The sequence below is a fragment of the Typha latifolia genome, chromosome 1, assembly GCF_019914945.1.
Source record: "Typha latifolia isolate L0001 chromosome 1, TyphaL0001v2, whole genome shotgun sequence".
NCBI classification, from domain to species: Eukaryota; Viridiplantae; Streptophyta; class Magnoliopsida; order Poales; family Typhaceae; genus Typha; species Typha latifolia.
Genome location: NC_133086.1, coordinates 1,207,546 through 1,226,265, shown reverse-complemented (window position 1 = coordinate 1,226,265; position 18,720 = coordinate 1,207,546). Strand labels below are relative to the sequence as shown.

General features: G+C 36.1%; 2 protein-coding genes across 6 annotated transcripts; one reads left to right on the top strand and one right to left on the bottom strand.

Annotated features, from left to right (window-relative positions):
- Positions 1-2: 2 nt before the first annotated feature.
- On the top strand, positions 3-4,139 carry LOC140799589 (F-box/kelch-repeat protein At1g22040-like). 4 transcript variants are annotated; one of them, XM_073153970.1, is made up of 4 exons: positions 47-221; positions 772-2,317; positions 3,381-3,426; positions 3,554-4,139. In XM_073153970.1, exons 2-4 carry the CDS (start codon positions 899-901, stop codon positions 3,682-3,684), a joined length of 1,596 nt encoding a protein of 531 aa, XP_073010071.1. In that variant the 5' UTR covers positions 47-221; positions 772-898; the 3' UTR covers positions 3,685-4,139. The 4 variants fall into 4 exon arrangements, 2 of the variants coding, with proteins under 2 accessions (XP_073010085.1, XP_073010071.1); XR_012111036.1 differs by having other exon boundaries at positions 48-221; positions 3,381-3,573; positions 3,727-4,139; XR_012111035.1 differs by having other exon boundaries at positions 48-221; positions 3,381-3,581; positions 3,727-4,139.
- Positions 4,140-4,695: 556 nt separating this feature from the next.
- Positions 4,696-18,720, bottom strand: LOC140787017 (uncharacterized). 2 transcript variants are annotated; one of them, XM_073135766.1, is made up of 11 exons: positions 18,601-18,720; positions 17,815-17,999; positions 17,107-17,310; positions 16,810-16,932; positions 16,469-16,506; positions 16,269-16,392; positions 7,699-13,668; positions 6,813-6,938; positions 6,417-6,524; positions 6,189-6,334; positions 4,696-5,259 (listed from the first exon to the last, which is right to left on the bottom strand). In XM_073135766.1, exons 2-11 carry the CDS (start codon positions 17,890-17,892, stop codon positions 5,028-5,030), a joined length of 7,149 nt encoding a protein of 2,382 aa, XP_072991867.1. In that variant the 5' UTR covers positions 17,893-17,999; positions 18,601-18,720; the 3' UTR covers positions 4,696-5,027. The 2 variants fall into 2 exon arrangements, with proteins under 2 accessions (XP_072991867.1, XP_072991858.1); XM_073135757.1 differs by having other exon boundaries at positions 18,390-18,684.

Here is an 18,720-nt window from a genome sequence, read left to right as displayed (position 1 = left end):
GTAAATAGATTTAGGTGGACAAGCTTTGGTCAAATAATAGATGATAAATTAAATGAATAAATACAAGGAGGATAAAGAGAGCCGGCAAGTCTACGCCAACTCGATGAGACGATGACGAACTCGAATAGAATGATGCTTTGGGAAGAATAGCTATTCAATGTCATCGTTATATGAAAGAGCAAAACGAACTGAGAAGAGCAATTAGGCTTTCGCTTCTCGAGGTAGGTGGTTTCTTTGATAGGTAGACTCTTCTTGATGAATGGTGATTCCCTGTGTTTTGGTAGGGAGTACTGTGAATGCAATCGATTGGGGTATTAATTTTTGGGGGCTTTTGTGCATTCAGTTCAAATTTTGAGATGTTGAGCGCCGCTTGATGCCGGGGTTGATTGGGTTTTCGTGGTGATGGGTTTGGGCGGTTGTGAATTTGCGCCGTGGATTTGTCTATTGCGATGTTGATGTTGGGGGGGAATTGGGGCTTCGATTCGATCGGCTTTCTTCTTCTCCTGGAAGATGGTGTTCATGTTATCAACTTCTTTTTTTTGTTAGGCTAGAGATGGGATCTTGAGTGGTATCGTTGATTCGATATTTAGATGGTCAAAGACGAAAGTTTTTATGTCAAATTTCTATCAGTTTCCTTGTGATTATTTCAACATTGGGTTGGGGAAATTTATATACTTTTTTTGCAAGCTTTTATCATGAATTCAAGATAAAAGTCTTAGTGTTTCAGATATTCGTTCAGTCTCTTATATCAGTTGTTTTGATGCTTGTTAGGGCTTTCTTTCTTCTTGGTTCCGAAATGGTCGAAACCATCGGTATAGTGTATAAAGGATAGACTGAAAGCAGCAACACAAAATTCTGATTCTTCTAGACATATTAGGGAGAAAAAAAGGTGGTCTTAATGGGGTCAGTTTTGAGCTTGCCTACCAGTAAAAAGCAGGCGTGGGAGCGTTGCGATACTTCCCAATCTGAAGCCTGCAAGAGGCTGAGGATGTCATCTATCTATAGTTATGAGAATCCAAGATTGATTCCCAGTCTCCCGGATGAGATCTCACTCCAGATCCTAGCAAGAGTGCCCAGAATTTTCTACCTGAATATAAAGATGGTTTCACGGAGTTGGAAGGCTGCCATCACTAGCGCAGAACTCTATCAGTTGAGAAAAGAACTTGGGACAACTGAAGAATGGCTGTATCTACTAACAAAGATGGACAATGATAAACTCTCCTGGCATGCGTTGGACCCTCTGGAGAGAAGATGGGTAAGGTTGCCACCTATGCCAAATATTGTTCATGAAGAAGAGACCAAGATGTGCCTGTATGGATTGCGAATATGGGATGTGATAAGTTCCGGCATCAAGATTGCTGATTTCATTAGAAATTGGCTTGGAAGGAGGAATACTTTGGATCAAATGCCATATTGTGGATGTGCTATTGGAGCTGTTGATGGCTGCCTTTATGTATTAGGGGGGTTTTCTAGGGCTTCAGCTATGAAATGTGTGTGCCGGTATGATCCTTCTGTAAATATGTGGCAAGGAGTTAGTTCAATGACTACTGGAAGGGCCTTCTGCAAAACAAGTTTGTTAAATAATAAGCTTTATGTTGTTGGTGGGGTCAGTAGGAGTGGAGGTGGCTTAACTCCTCTGCAGTCTGCTGAAGTATATGACCCGACTACAGGTTTATGGACAGAGGTGCCCAACATGCCATTTTCAAAAGCTCAGGTTATGCCTACCGCTTTCCTAGCTGAATTGTTGAAACCCATTGCTACTGGAATGACTTCATACAGGGGTAGATTATGTGTGCCCCAGAGTTTGTACTCTTGGCCATTTTTTGTTGATGTTGGCGGAGAAATCTTTGACCCCAAAACAAATACCTGGGTAGATATGCCAGCTGGAATGGGTGAGGGTTGGCCTGCTAGACAGGCAGGGACAAAGTTGAGTGTAGTAGTAAATGGCGAATTATATGCCTTGGATCCATCTAGTTCTTTGGACAGTGGTAAGATAAAGATATATGATCACCAGGAGGATGCTTGGAAAGTCGTTGTTAAGAAGGTACCTGTTCGTGATTTCACTGAGTCGGAATCTCCATACTTGCTTGCGGGTTTCCTTGGAAAGCTCCATGTAATTGCAAAGGATGTCAATGATGATGTTTCTATTTTGCAAGCTGACTTGGAGAAGCTTCTGGACTCCTCACCAGCTGCACCGTCTCCTTCGACAAATTTAACATGCCAAAATCTGACGGATGATACCGTAGAGTCCGAAACAGATATTTGGGAGGTTATTGCAACAAAAGGTTTTGCTGCAGAAGAACTTGTCAGTTGCCAGGTCCTAAATATTTGACTTTAGTACAACCAAGAAAAATCATGCCCTCCCTCGTGTTGAAGCATGTATCATGGCATCAAGCATTTAAGAAGTGGATTAAGATTATCAGTGGCTGTTTGCTAGTTCTGTCATGAGTATAGTACTAATATAGTGTAATTTGCAGAAGAATATCTTTGTAAATAAAGTATAAGAACCTTGTTTAAGAAGGCCTTCTATGATAATAATTGTTCTAGTTGGAATTTATGATTGACACGGCAACTGTTCTTTTTATCATGCACGCCAGCTTGTCCAAAAGATGTCCTGACTTCATGCAAGTTTTGTTTTGTAGGTAAAACAAACAGTATATCATGGATTTCAGTAGCATGAGCTTTCTTACCATTTTTTATTTGATTTTATCTTAATCTACTCCTATTATGCATATCCCTGTTTTTTTTCCTCTAAATGAAAGTTGGCGAATCTTGGAAAGAGGGCTTTCCTCTGTACAATACCTTTTTCACTAGCATGCATAGGTTTATTAAGCAGGCATTGTTATACGTGTATTCTGTTTTTCCGCTTCAGAATTTATGGGATTCTTTAGCGACTTCAAATTTATGGAGCTCCTTATGATGTGGTTGGAGATTTATGTTCTTCACTCTCCAGATTAAGACTGAAGATCGATTGCTAGTGCTATTTCTGTTTTTCTTTTTCCTTTTTCTTTTTCTGTCACTTCCTTTTCCATTTCATGATGATATTGTCTGATCAATTTATGGATGAGATTACCACAGTTCCTTTTTAACAGTGTTCTGAAGTCTGAACAAGTTTCACTAGTTGTTTAATATACTAGAAAATCTTTTCTTTCTAGGTTAAAATACTCCAGAATAGTTAATACCTGTCATCTTCAGTGTGCAGACTTGCATGAGTCCACTTATAATTTATTGTATCTCGTTCTCCTCCTCACCCAAGTTTTGCTTAGCAAATTCTCTTGTATTATAGGCATCTTATTTGCAAATATTTCTTTAAAAGACATTCTATCTCTGGTTGTTTAATTATGCATATACACTAAATGATGTCATATTCTGTTTGTCAGGTAAAAACAATAAAGATGCAACGCTATTGGCCACAATACTCTGCTGGTGGGAGTACTATGTTGGTTCATCTTCTACATTAGCTCTTGAGCAATTTATTCATCTCTAATACTGAAGGTTATATTGTAAATGGTTTTCTTCTTCTTGGTGTCCCAACCTTCTCATATGGATGCAGGCTTAGACTTACTGGCGCTGGTAAAACAGTCAGTATTAAATATGAGTAGTAGTATTACAGACAATTTATTTATGGTTTATTCTCCATTGCCTTTTGTACATATATTGCCTGAAGATTTAGTCTTTTCTTGATTTCTCTTACCATCCTCTGGAAGAATTTTGTTCATCTCTCAGGTAACAGAACTCATGTAGAGCACTGAGCACACCATGGAGCAGCAGATGATCTTAGTTTAAGAGCATCTCAGTGACTTTTTTTTTTGGTCAGATAGAAGATTTGCACAATACCTTTCATAGGAAGCAGCAACATAAGCTCAAATCTTTGCCTGGCTCCCAGTTGGATCTTCTTCTCCAGAAGACAGAAGCAGTGCTCAAACTCATCCAGATAAAAGTACTATTTGTTGGGCAATTTGAGTCTTCATTTTGCTAGAATTTTTTTTCCATAAATGATGATTTGTTGATCTTTCTCGTGTTTATACTGGTGCTCGTTTTACTTAGTCTTGATGACATAGGGATAAATGCTTACGCATACGTTGTTCAAACTTATTCCTATTTGATTGTGGAATGAGTATAAACTTATTTCCCATTTACTTAGTCTAGTACTAGTATACTAACCAAGCAACAGATTTTTAATACTAGTTTACCGATAAATTTAATTACTATTTTATTCTTAAAAAAAAATCATTTCAATTATTCTCTCTCTTAACGTCCATCAATTTTCAATCATTCTCTCTCTCATCTCTCCTCATCCATTAATGATGTTCTTTTAGTCATTTACTAAATATTTTCTAAATTTGTTATTCTTTATATTATCCAATATAATTATTATATTACTATACTGATTTACAACCCCACACTACAGAAAACCTAATTCGGTATTAATTTTTTTATGCAAAATTTAAAAATAATTCCACAGCCAGACGCCACCTATATGCATACTTTTGTCTGCTATAAGTGAATGCAGATTTATTTTCCTTGAATTTGATATTTTGCCTCATCTCGATGCAAACCAGATTCAAGAACACAAATCTTTTCCTATTCCAAATAAAGTAAATTTTCCGCTTCAGTTCCGAAAAAGCATGGAACCGCTAGCACTTAGTTTCAAGGAAATATGACATCTAGAAATTCAAAATAAGATCCTTCATATGAGCAAAACAATAAATAAGTTTCTATACTTGCTAAATATCCTCAGAGAATACATGATGTATACAAATGATAAACCAGTTGCACGTCTTATAATTTTTTCTGGTACGTACAAATCATCACATTGTGGGACATGCAACAACATGCAGGAGCTTATATTATATACATCATCTTTGATAAACATCTATGCTTGCCTGCTGAACTAGGCTTATACTCATATATACAAAAGGTAGTTTATAACCGGTAATTTAATTCTTCAAGGACTTCGGATTTTCATCCTTGTAGATCTAAGGACTGCTGCTCTGCTGCTACCTATGTCACAAGAGGAATTAGGACTATGTTTTCCTGGATGCTCTGTTTTTTAGTGTCATCATAAGCTTCTGTCTTTCTCCCTCTACCTCCGCAAACTGAAGGCTAAGCTGAGAATATCGAGCTTGCATCTCTTTCAGCTCACTCTCTACAGTAACATGCCTTTTCTTCAATTCAAGCATGTCTTGTATCAGTTCATTGATGTCCCGGAAGCTTTGGAACACTGCTTCCTCATCATTGTGTTGTTTCAAAAATGAGCTGAACCAAATCAGACAAGAAAAGAATTCACAATATTATTTACATGAGAAACAAAAAGACAGTTTGAAATCTGTTTTTTTTCCTGTTTTGCTAGAGTGGAGATAAAGAGAAATAAAATTCAGTCTGTAGTAAGGTGCCATAACATGCAGCTGTTAATGGTCTGAATTCTCCTAGAATCGGTGAACCATCAGAACAGTACTTTGTACTGAGTTTCTACAAACTGCTACCCATGTGGTCAATATTGGAACAATAACTATATAAGTGTTAGAATTAAATACAAAAAATCATTATATTCTAACAAGTTAAGCTTTTAAAGTAGGTGAGTTAATATTATATTAGAGTAGAGATCTTAAGTTTCAATCCCATCAGTGTATCTGTCATTAAATAATCTTCACATGTTTAAAACAAGTATATTTCTTATGTTCATCAAAATATCTCACACTTAAAATTAAAAGAATGTTAGAATATAAATATATAAAACCACCATTTTCTAACAGCTTAAATATTTAGAGTAGTTTGTAAGTTAAGAATAAGGAACCTCTGGTTGATTGATGGATCTGCAATAAGCAGACCAAGAAATATCTGGAGATTGGTCCTTTGTAACAGCTTCCAAAGATTCACAGACTATACAACCCTGTAGGGGTAACTCAAGGAGGATTACAAGGCTAACCAAAAAAGGATGAAGTATTTTCACAGAGATGGTTTTGGTTATAGCATTAATGTTGCTCAAGTTTATGCATACATGCAGATCCCAATGAGAGCTGATTACAGTTGTTCCAACCATATTGTTCTATTATCCAGATTCCAGACAAGAGGTAAATACAGAAAGGAAACAAGAAAACTGCAGTCCTACCACACTGCAACAAAAGTAAAAGAATGGAAAGAAACAGAAGAAAAGGACGAGTTCCACTATTATCATATATATCTACCTCTGAAAACGAATATCTGTTTTCTTCTTTGTCTGCAATGCTTCTGCAAGCTCAAGTTCCAAAGCAAGTACCCTTTCCAAAGCATTACCACTGGAGTCAGGAAGTTCTTTAAATGAAGGAAAAATGTTTCCCAGATGTTCATTGGCCTGAAAAAAGATCGGGAAGGAAATTGGAAAATTGAGCATGGCATGAACTACATTTCATACAACAACAAATAAAAGTACATACCATATCAAGCTGTGATATTGATCTTTCCAAATCATTTAGTGATGGATCATGTAGATCATCTTCTAGAGAAAGTAGAGAAGACAAATTTTCATTTTTTAACCTTTCCAGCTGCACATGTAAATCAAGTAAATTGAAGGTCAATATTAATTAAAATATAGTTGGTGTCAATGAAGAAATCCTACTTTGACATTAGTTATAATACATGTCAAAGTCCTTCAGAATGTAAGAAGCTTCAGAACCCTTCTGATGACTGTAATAGTACTGGGCCTTGACATGTAACTTTGCACAAAAGATAAGCTTGTAGTACAGATTCGTTCAACTATGGCATAATTCCTTTTGAGACAAATGTGCATTAGCATGGATCACTATCAAAATAATATTGAGATGTTGCATTACCTCTTTCAGAAGGAGATTCATCCCAGTCTTCAATCTTTGCTGCTCTTTGAAATGTTCCTTAACAGTTGCATCATACTTCCTATCATTCTCCATACATGTCTCTCTTCCAGTTCTGTTTTGAGAATCCTGTCAGACAACCAGACTAGATTAAGATCAAGAAAAAAGCAGAGTACTTGTGATGGTTACCATTAATTTCAGGGCCAGTACAGCAAGGTTACTGAGGAGCACGAACAATGAAAGGAGCTGCTTTAAGCAAAAAATATAACAAAATTATGCCTGATGATGTTCCAAGATTAGGGTTGTATGTTACAATTTTACTGAAATTCCTAATGCTACTTCATTCTATAATTTTTAATCTCAAGTAATTTCTGTATGAGGTTGTATTGAAGGTCACGTTGGGATAAGATGTGTAAGGTATCATATATGATAATAGATCCATTGCCTACAGGCTTACTCTGCCAATTTAATTGGATTCCACTATGTTTTCCATTGGGATAGGTGGTTTCTAATTAAGTTGCAGTGCTGCTCTGCTGTCTTGATCAACAATTGATATCAAATCTCAGTTCAATCTCGCAAACTTGCTTTTAAGTATGGGGCAGGAGTTTGAATAGTTGTATGTTTTGGTATAGTGAACCTGTTGGACCAGGAAGAAGCTAACAACAACATTGCTTGACAAATTTATTAGATCAGATGTGAAGATGGACTTAATACAGGATTCAAATGCGATGTCTAGTACTGCAAGGATATATGTAGACAACCAGCAAGATATGTCTATCTGCTCATTTTCATGGATTTAGCTATCAAGCAAGAAGAGGATCCTAATTCGCATTATTCTACCTTGCTGTTGAACTAGAGATGTGATGCATTTATTGATAGACCAGATTACCTCTGATGATTGTGATGTTGATAGAGAACTCAAAAATGCATGTTCCTGGACAGAAACTCTCTCAATATCTTCCCTTTCTCCACAAGCACTTGATGAGAAACTCTTGTTTGGGAGATTATCTCCATCTATATCGATTGATGGACCTTTTCCGCAATAGATACCTCTTATATTTGGCATCTCCTTTACAACATCTGCGAACAATGAATTGCCATCTCCCAGAAGTTGCTCAATGGATGTGACTTCAGAAATGCACAATCCATTATCTCCTTGAAATTGAATATTTTCAGTTGATACCATATTCTCCAACAATCGCTTGACCAAATCAAGTTCCACACTTATTTTATTTCTCTCTTCATTGCATTCTTTCAGAGAAGCTTCAAGCTTCAGCTTTTCTTCATTGCAGCAGTTGAAGCTTAACACACTGCATTCCAATTCAGTCTTTATGCTATCATAAGCTTTGCCCAGTTCTCTTCTATCAGTCACTATGGTATGTAGCTCTGTCTTCATATCTGCAATTTCCATTGACAGCTCTTCAATTCTTTTAGCAAGGCAAACCTCATTTTTCTTTCCACTCTCAACTTCATCAAGAGCATTTTGCAGCTTTAATAACATTTCTTCAGCATATGTTTTAGAGGCCTGCAGCTGATTTCTTAGATCTTGAATCTTTGATTCGTACTGCTCTTTAATAAAAGCAACTCTCAGAGAATCCTGTCTGATAAATCGTTGTCCGTCGTTCTGCCTTCTCTCGCGTGCTTGAAGATTTTCGGCATCCTCTTTATTTTTGAGTTCTCTCAGATGGATAGACAAGTTCTTGAATTCTTCTGTCTTCAGAATCTGTTCAGAAAGTTTATGAGTAAGCTCATTGTGTTGCTGTCTTAAATTTGTCAACTCATTTTCTGATACCTTGAGCAAGGTTATATAACTTTGCTGCTCATCCAACTTGGATCTTAGTACTATATTTGTAATTTCTAATTCTTCTCTGAAGGATCTCAAATCATCCACCTGCTCTTCAAGAACAATCAGCGTGTCCTTAAGCCGCAAAACCTCATCTTCATACGTCTGGTTTTCTTTACTAGTTTCAGCTTGCACAGCTTCATCTTTCATATCTTCAGGTTCAGTCCATGTTGCACCATTTCTCTTTATACAATCCACATGGCCTTCTTTATAATGAGTAACTTCTTCAGCTTCCAGTTTTGTTGACTGAAGAACTGTTACCAAAGTTGCATTTCTGTCAACTAGTTCTGCTCCATTAGGCACTAGCAATGCAACAGCATCCATGTACTTTAGATGAAGCTCCTCAAGGTCCTCTCTGGATGCCTTCAGTTGGCTAACAAGTTCCTGCACCTGATTTCTCATAAAACTAACTTCAATATCAGCAACCAACCAATCCTTGAGAATTGGTGCTAAGTGATTCTCAACATCATAAATTTGGAGGCGCATAGATGAATTATGAGCATCTAGTTTTATTTGGATTTCTTCATTTTGCAACAGAAGATGTTGCATTTCCATATTTTCTTTTTCTAAACTCAATTTTTTTTCCCTTAGATGAACCAATTCAGCCTTTTCCTCATTAAAAGAAAGCAGCTGGTGGTCTTTCTCCTTTAATTGTAAGGTAAGATTTGTAAGTGCAGATTCAAGTTCCTCTCTCAACCCTTTCTCTATTTGCAGATTTTCATGGGTTAATCTCAGAGTTTCCTTTGAATTTCTGAGCTCATTCTCCAACTGCATTGATGCCTCATTTCTGGACTGTATAGACATCATAAGAGTTCTATTCTCCTGCTTACAATCCATAAGATTGATTTTAATCCTCTCATGTTCCTCATTTACACTGTCAGATATCTTTAGCTTTTGGACGAGATCCCTGCTCTCCTCAGTAGCATTTTGTAATTCAACTTCCAGAGATGCTAGCTTTGATGACAATTCCCCATTTTCCTTTGCATGATTTTCTTCAGCCTCTAAGATAATCTTGAACTTCTCTGTCACTTCTAACAGTTCTTGCTGAAGCTTTCCTATAAGTTTGTTGGACAAATCTAGGTTTGTCGTCTTAGATTCCAAATCAGACTCAAGCTTCTGCTTCATGTTTAACATCATTGACTCAGTATTCTTCAATGAACTTTGAGCCATATCCTTCATTACCTCCATCTCCTTCTTATCCTGATGAAGCTGAAGAACTTTCTGATATGCTTGTTTCTGGAACTGTTCCAAATGTGTGACAATAGCCATGTAATTCTTGCTTTCGGGTTCATGATTTAGAAATACATCATCAGATGCTAAACTACTTATCTGCCTATTGCAAGAAATCATGTTACAGCATAGGTCACTAAGTCCCCCTTGAAGAGAAGTAACAGTTTTTTCAAGATCAACAATCACACAGGACTTCTTATCAAGTTCTTCTTTCAATGCATCAAGATCCTCAATCAGTGAGACAATTTCACTATGTTTATGTTGATTTTCCTGTAATAGCAAGTTTTCAAGTTTGTTCCTCTCCTCAGTGCTAGCCTTATACTTGCTTTCATAATCTTTGTACTCCAAAATCAGTTTTTCATATTCAGCAAATTTTTCAGTAAGAGAAGCATTTTCAACAGAAACATCTTGGAACCTTTCTTCCAGAATTTGATTTTTTGATGCCAAGTCAACATACTTTGTGATAAATTTTGTCTCCACATCTTCCAAGCCACACTCAAGCTTCTTCTTCATGTCAAACATCTTTGATTCGGTCATCTTCAGTGAACTGTAAGCAGTATCCTTCATTGTTTCCATCTTTTCCTTTTCCTGATGAAGCTGAAGAATTTTCTGATATGCTTGTTTCTGGAAGTTTTCCAAACATGCGACAATAGCCATGTAATTCTTACCTTCAAGTTCCTTCTTTAGAGACAACTCATCAAATCCTAAATCATTTATTTGCCTACTATAAAAAATCATGTTAGAGCACAGATCATGAAGCCCCCCTTGAAGTGAAGTAACAGCTTTTTGCAGATCATCACCCATAGAGGACTTCTTCAAAGATTCTTCTTTTAATGCATGAAGGTCTTCAATCATTAATACAATTTCATTCTGAAGGTGACCTTTTTGTAGATTTTCTTCTATAAGCAAGTTTTCAAGTTTGTCCCTTTCTTCAATGCAAGCCTTGTACTTGCTTTCACAAGCTCTGTATTCCATAATCAGTTTTTCATATTCGGCAATTTTTGAGTCAGACATCTTCAGTGCACTTTCAGCAGTGTCCCTCATTACCTCCATCTCGTCCTTCTCTTGATGAAGCTTAAGTATTTTCTGACATGCTTGCTCATGGAACTGTTTCAAATGTGTCAAAATAGCAATGTAATTCTTGCTCTCAAATTCCTGTTGTATGTATACATCATCAAATGCAGAATTATTTATTTGCCTATTGCAAGAAATCATGTCAGAGAATAGATCACATAGTCCACCTTGAAGAGAAGTAATAGCTTTCTGCAGATTGTCATTCACAGAGGACTTCCTATCAAATTCTTCTTTCAATGCATTGAAGTCCTCAAGCATTGAGCCAATGTCACTCTGAAGATGATCCTTTTGTAGATTTTCCTGTACTAGCAAGTTTTCAAGCTTATTCTTTTCCTCAATGCAAGCCTTATACTTACTTTCATAAGATTTGTTTTCCACCATCAGTTTTTCATATTCTGCAAATTTTTCAGTAAGAAGAGCATTTTCAACTGAAATATCGTGGAGCTTTCCTTCCAGTGTTTGATTTTTTGATGTTAACTCATCATATTTTACAATATATTTGTCCTCAGCCTCCCTCAAAATTTTGGCCTGATCCAATGCACTATGAAACTTAAGCACCAAAGATTCCCTAACATCATTTGAATGATCTACCTGTTGTTCAAGTTCAATTATTCTGTTGTTCATGTGCTTAATTTCATCATTCACATTGTGCAGTGTTTCTAATAGTACACGAGAGAAAACTTCTTGCTGGATGGTGACCACATGCATATCTGAGAGTTCATCTTCCATTGATGAGCGGAGCACCAGTAGATTATGAAGTGACATTTTCATCTCTTTGATATTATTTGCATCATTCAACCGTTGTTTATCTTCTTGAGTACCCAATGGTTGAGAATCAATCTCAAAATTAACTGCTGTAGATCTTTCAGGAAGTAACTTATTTCTCTCTGTATGTGTAGGTAGATCAGCAGAAAATACAAGGTTCTTCATGCTGATGTTAATATGTTGTGAATCTGCTCTTAAGAAGTTAGTTGGATTATTTGCGCTATCATATGTTTCATTCCTGGAGTGCAATTCTTTATTTTTGGCTGCTATTACCTGACAGACTTTGGTAGTAGATTTGTTGCTGGAACTCTCTGATAAACTACTGTACTTTAGAGACAATTCAGAATCTGTTTTACTACATAGACTTTCTGATTGAATTTGATCATCATCTGGCTTGTACGTGTCTTTTTGATAAAACAGTCTTAGTGGATCATCTTTACTACTGTACAATTGTGCATCCTCTGAATCTTCTTCAGGACAGATGTGATAAGCATCTGTAAAGTCTTGCTTTGCAAGGGTTTCATTTGTCTCATACATAGACAGAACTTGGAAGGAAAGTAATTCAAGGTCTTTCTCTAGACGATTAACTGCTATAGAGTAGTTCCGACGAACCCTCTTGAGTGCAGCTTCTGAAGCAGTAGCCCTTTTCTCAAGTTCCTTATTTTGAGATTCAAATGTATTCCTTTCTTTGACAAACCTCATCAATTGTTCATCCATTTCTTGGCGCACTTTTTCTATCTGAGCTTCGAGAACAGAAATTGTATAAAGAGAAGAAGAATGTTCATTTCTGAGGCTTTCCATCTCCTTCAGTGTTTGCTTTTGGCTTTCCTCAAGATCATGAATAAATGCTTCATAGTAGCACTCCATATGGTCCAATTTTTTAATGAGGATTTCTTTTTCAGTTTTCGACTCCTCTAGTTTCTGTAATATTTCACAGATTTTCTCTTCTGTCATGTTTGCAGCTCCAATATTTGTCTTGGGAGGATCATGGCCATGATATAACTGATGAGAACCAGTTATGCAGGCAATCCTACCTTCCATATATTGATGGTCAGAAACAGTTTGTTCCAGGCAATGGCTTTGATCAATACCTTGTTTAACATTGTTGAGAGCACATTCAAGAACCTCAAAATCACTTTGAAGAAAATCAAAATCTCTTCCACGTAAACCAACGCAAACCTTGTTCTGAATTTCATGAACTTTACTCTCAATAAGTAACAACTCTTGAAGCCATTTGACTTCTAAATGATTGGTTGGATGGCTTGCAACAAGAACATCATTACCCAGCTCACTACCAAATGAAGTATCTGCTGCTTCAGATTTCATCATGAGAGTTCTCCTATCAGGAATTTGTTGTGTAACCTTTGCAGATTTTAACGTTTCCAGATCAATTTTCAAATTCGAACATTCTGATTTCAACATGGAGACTTCTCTAACCAGTTGTTCTCCGGAAGTTAGCTCAACAGCAAGCTGTTGTGCCAAGGTTTGTGTTTCTGCACCTAATTCATCTGTGATGCGCTGTAATGACTTTGCTTCTGATTTTAACTGTAGAAAAGCTGACTCTGCTACCTCCAGTCTTACTCTGAGTCTGTTATTCTCTTCATAAGCAGTAGCTAGATCATTATCAGCAGAGTAATCTGAACTCCACCCTTGCGTCCAATCATTGCTTCCTAGATTGGAAAGGCTACTGCCACGATACCCCTCTTTCTCTGGTCTAGGGCTCTGACTAAGAGAAAATCCACCTACATAATCAGATATAGTGCCCTTGAAGCTTTCGATTTCATGTGCACCTGAAATCTCATTCTTTTCAGCATATAAACTATCTGAGGTATAAGATGAACCATCAACACCAGCGGCTGAGTCTTCATAATCTTCAATTGACCCTGACATTTCTTCAACTGAAGGAATATCCATCAAATTTCCTTTGAATTTGAGCCTTGCATTAACCTATTTCCAGTGTTAAAGGAAAAATCAGGAAGAATATTGGGTATATACTATATAAGGTATTAAGGTACCCAATTATAGGAAAAATATTTGAATCTAATTCGGACAGTTATTTCCTTTGGGTGGCTTTTGGTTTGGGTCTAAGAATTTTCCTTGAACATGGTTAGCGAACACTAACTATATTTAGTAACCAAATGGTAATTTATCCCTAACCATGTTCAAAAGGTGAGAAAGGAGATAGAAAGATAAAATGGGTCTATGTTTGAAATATTCTTAAATTATAAATTTATCTCTAAAATGACTCATACTTATCTTTTACAAAATTTAATAATAATACTTTGGTACTAGCATTCTTAATTATAAAGAGCATTTTAGTACATTTACATAACATATCTTTAATTTTCCTCCTAAACTGATCCCTTTTCACCTTTTCAAAGGTAATAATAACACCTATGTTTCAAATTATCTCACATATCTCTGTTTTCCCTCCAAAGAGAATATTTTTTTACTCTTTCATGTCACATCAAAGGTAAGCCACAACCACCTTTGTAGGTAAACTCGCAACCACATCAAAGGTAAACCCACAAGCACCTTACCAAGCAAAGTTACTTACCATATTAGGCCTTCTTCAAAAAATATAAATGAAAGCTTAGTAAACTATTATGAACTTAAGAATGACTTATAACCCCGCAAGCCTACAACCACCTTACCAAACTATAATGGACTTTTTTTCAAAAACAAAAACAAAAACTTACATTACAAGGCTGCTTGCGGGCTTACAAGCCCTCAAGCCATGCAGACTTCCTTAAAAAAAGGATAGCTTACAAGGCTGCTTATGGATAACCATGTGGACTTCTTTTAGAGAAGAAAAAACACCTAACACATTTGCTTTCGCCCGCAACCATGCAGACATGCTTGCAAGCCCTTAAGACTTCTTTCCAGAAAAAAAAAATGTTAGTTACACTTAGCTTCCCTGAACTAACACTATTTTCTACATATACCTCCTAAACATTTTTATTTAAAAAAAACCCTGATATAAGAAAAATCTTAGTTCAGAGAGCCCGTATGTATATATATATATATATATATATATATATATATATATATATATATATATATATATATGTATGTATGTATGTATGTATGTATATTTTATGGTCAAGGAGTACGTGGATATTTTTCTTCATTCAAGGGCTCTATATGGATAATAAAAAAGTTTAGGAATTGTATGTGAAAATATATGATAATTTAGAGGGAACTAAATGTAATTATCTAAAAACCATCGTTCAAAATTTTAAATATAATATTTCGATATTAACATCCTTCAAAGTCAAAGAGTATTTGGTCCATTTATATGATATATCTTCAATTTCTCTTTAAAATCAATATTTTTACACTTTTTTAGATCACACCAAAGGTAATAATGACACTTCTATTCTAGTCCACAATTAAACACCTCATTTTCTTTAACTAGTTTAAACTACCAAAACTGAGGCTAAGAAATTAGTCTAACTAGTCGTGTTCAAGTGCTACTAATTCCCAATGGAGCCTTAGTGATCTTTTGATTCGAATTAAAGTAGACAAAGACTTACCATAGCTAATCTTTTTATCCACTGTGAACTCAGTCTCATCCACCTATATAAAGGTTATAAAGACTATTTCATGAATTATCCCTCTATACAAGAGAAACCTTAAGGCCTCGTTTACTTTAGGAATAAGATCAATTCTAGAATAATTCTTCTTTGTTATTCCTAAAATGATGTCTTTATTCTATGAAAATTATTCTTATATTTATTTATATTCTAAAATAAGAGTATAATAATTACCTTTGATGTGATATAAAGTATAGAAAAAGATGAAAAATAAGTACTTTATTCTTTATGAAATTACCATAAATACTCTTTGATTTTATATAAAGTAGATTAATGAGATAGATGTTAAAGGTAAATTATTAAATGAATTAATATGTTGTATAAGATATAATTTTGATGAATAGTATTTATATTCTAGAATGAGTTATTATAGTGTTCAGCTGTTATTCTGAAATAAAGAGTTATATTTTAGAATAAGAAAAAAAGTTATTCCTAAAGCGAATGGGAGATAAGAGGCTAAGAAAAGGAGAGAGATCACATCATATCTAGTGGGCTAAGAGAAACTTTCAATTGGTATTAGGGCCCAAAATTTTCACCCTATTTCGTGTTAATGCTTGCCTAACCAGACAATTAGAATGATCTGCAAATGCTACTAATTAATATGTTAAAGTTAACATGGAATACTTATGCATGGAATAAATAACCAATGCAGAAAAACATGGAATACTTACTCATGGAATAAATAACCAACGCAGAAATGGTTAATAACTTATAGACTTCTGGCCACAAAACCTACTGAATTTAGCTATTGGATTAACTTGGATACCAATATGTGTTGCAGGATTGGACTCATTTACTCAACGGTATATTGATTGTCAATTTTGAATTTTCTCCTTCCAATTTCCATGAAGGCAAGATCGAATAGGAGATCTATCTCATAACATTAAATGCTGTGTAAACAGGTAACTTTTAAGTCCATTTTGTACCAAATCTGGTCAAGTATTATTAAACCTTGTCTCTCTGTTCACCAGTTATATCTGAAGAACGTGCAGAGATTTCAGGAGGATCATGACATTTCTTGTTTGGTATCACCTGAAACCCCTTCACACTGAGCTCCCTCTGCTGCTCGAATTCTCTGAAAAATCATGACCAGATATAAGACCAGTAAATAATATGAATTAAAACAGCTTACATTGTCATTGAAGCATCACCTGAAACCAACTTTGGAGGTTAGAATTTGCACTGTGACCTGAAAGAAATAAGAGTAATAAGAAGCAAAACATTAGAAAGAAGAGATGCTTATGCTCTTAACAGCACTACAGATTTATAGTCTTCAGAAAGGCATTGAGCAGCCAATAATAAAGATCACACATGAAAGGAACATAAATCCCCTCCCAAAATAATATGCAAGTGAAACATATAAAAAGAGCACGAAGATAAATTGTTTTTCCAGATAGCATATAATAGCTTTGGATTAAAAATTAAAAACAAACAAAATAAAGGGAAAAGGAAGAATATATGGAAAAGATGTCTCTTAGAATAGAAACATTACATGTAAAATTGTCCCAAAATCGCAACCATGAAGAGGCAGTTCAACAGAGGAAGGCTTCAGCGCATCTGCAAAGTCAGCAAGGTTGATGTCAACCTCCCCAAGAAAACTTGCCCGAGAGGACCCCTGGTCAAATTGAGATTGACAAATTAGCAGTCAGATTATGACTCATTAGCAAACACAATAGTGAGCATAGTTTAACTTTGAGAGAGCATTAGATGAATGACTAGGAAGTTAAAGGAGGTCAAGGAAAAAAGACAAGGGGAAAGTAAGAGGGAGAGCGAAGTGAAAGGAATGTACCATTGCCACCACAAGCTTATAGATCTTCTCATCATATTTTTTGGTCCTAGTATCCTGAAGAAGTCTTGTAGTCTCATAGATTGGATCTGACCATTTGCAGCTCCCGTTTCTCACATTTGCTTTGTTAGTCTTATTAATAATAGGTTTCCCTGTGTCAGCAGGGATGAAGGACACAAACAACTTGTCCCATCCTGTCTGCGGAATCTGAAACAAGAAGCAAATATTCACTCTCAAAATATCTGAAAAATCAAGATACAGGTGAACTGAGCAAGATAATCTCAAAGTATAGGCGTAATACAAAATGCAACTGCCCAATGCAGCAACAATTAAAGGGAAAAAGAAAATTAAGGGCCAATTAACCTGAAAATGTTAATATGCCCATTTAAGTCATAACTTTAACTTATATGCTGTTGCAGATACAATGTTTGTCATCCTCCTTGCTATAATGCATGTGAGAGAGCTTACCAAGAAACTTATGTTTGAACATTGCCACAATATCAGTTTTAGATGTACTGAACTTCGATAAGCAATATATATAACTTATAAGGACCCTTTTAAATTCATATACAACTCCAGATTTTGGAAGCAGCATCAACAAGTAAAGAATCGAAGGAAGAGAGATCACTAAGGAAGTTGTCTCCACAAGGCCAGCCAGTTCTTAAAAAGAAAAAAATTAAAGAAAAGCAATGGACTACAGGCAAAGCTTACATGTGTGGCATGAAATTGTAGACGGAAGACCACTTTCACTTTTGTCTTTTCAACCTTCCACTTGGGAATCCTCGACATTGTTCGTGGATCAAGCTAATTATAAGTTAAAAGCATACTCTTTCCTCTTTAATCATACCTCCATACAATACAACCAAGACCATATACCAATTAGCACATCCTCTTCTCTGAAAGCAGAAACACAATGTCAATATTATTGTCATCTTTCCTACAAACAGGAATTTAACAACCATTTCTCACACTTGAAAATATGTCGGTGATAGATACATTTAAGCGAATCAAAGAGGCCAACATTTAAACCAAAATGCTCAACAAAGATATCTCGTAAAAGCACAAATTCACAGAGAAAACAAGGAACAGATGAGCGTATATTCCAAACATTTCATATTTGCAACAGCAGTGAATCCAAGCAGCTCAGAGACAGTAAAAAAAATCCAAGGAGAACTCCCGACTTGTCACTAAAGTAGAAAATCCGGGGGATCACCAGCAAGGCGCCCAGCTTTCCACAACCAAAGCATCCAATGTACTAGGAATGATTTCCGGATACCAAATCTCACCTAAAAAGGCCGCGAATCAAGAACTAAATCCCAAGATCCCGAGCAAGGAAAAGGCAATCCGAGCAATAAGTACCGGAATGCGAACTAGACTCAAAAGCCTGCGGCGATGCGAGATTTCTCGAACGATCTGACTAGATCCGACATTGCTGTACTCGAACCGACACACTCCGGAAGTGGATGTCTATACGTATAGATTCGAGAGAGCTCATACCTAACTATGGATCCCAGGATGGATCGCGGTGAGGCATCTAGGGCTCGATCGAGCTCGCCATTGTAGAGAGAGAGAGAGAGAGAGAGAGAGAGAGAGAGAGACAGAGCGGGGGGTAGAGAG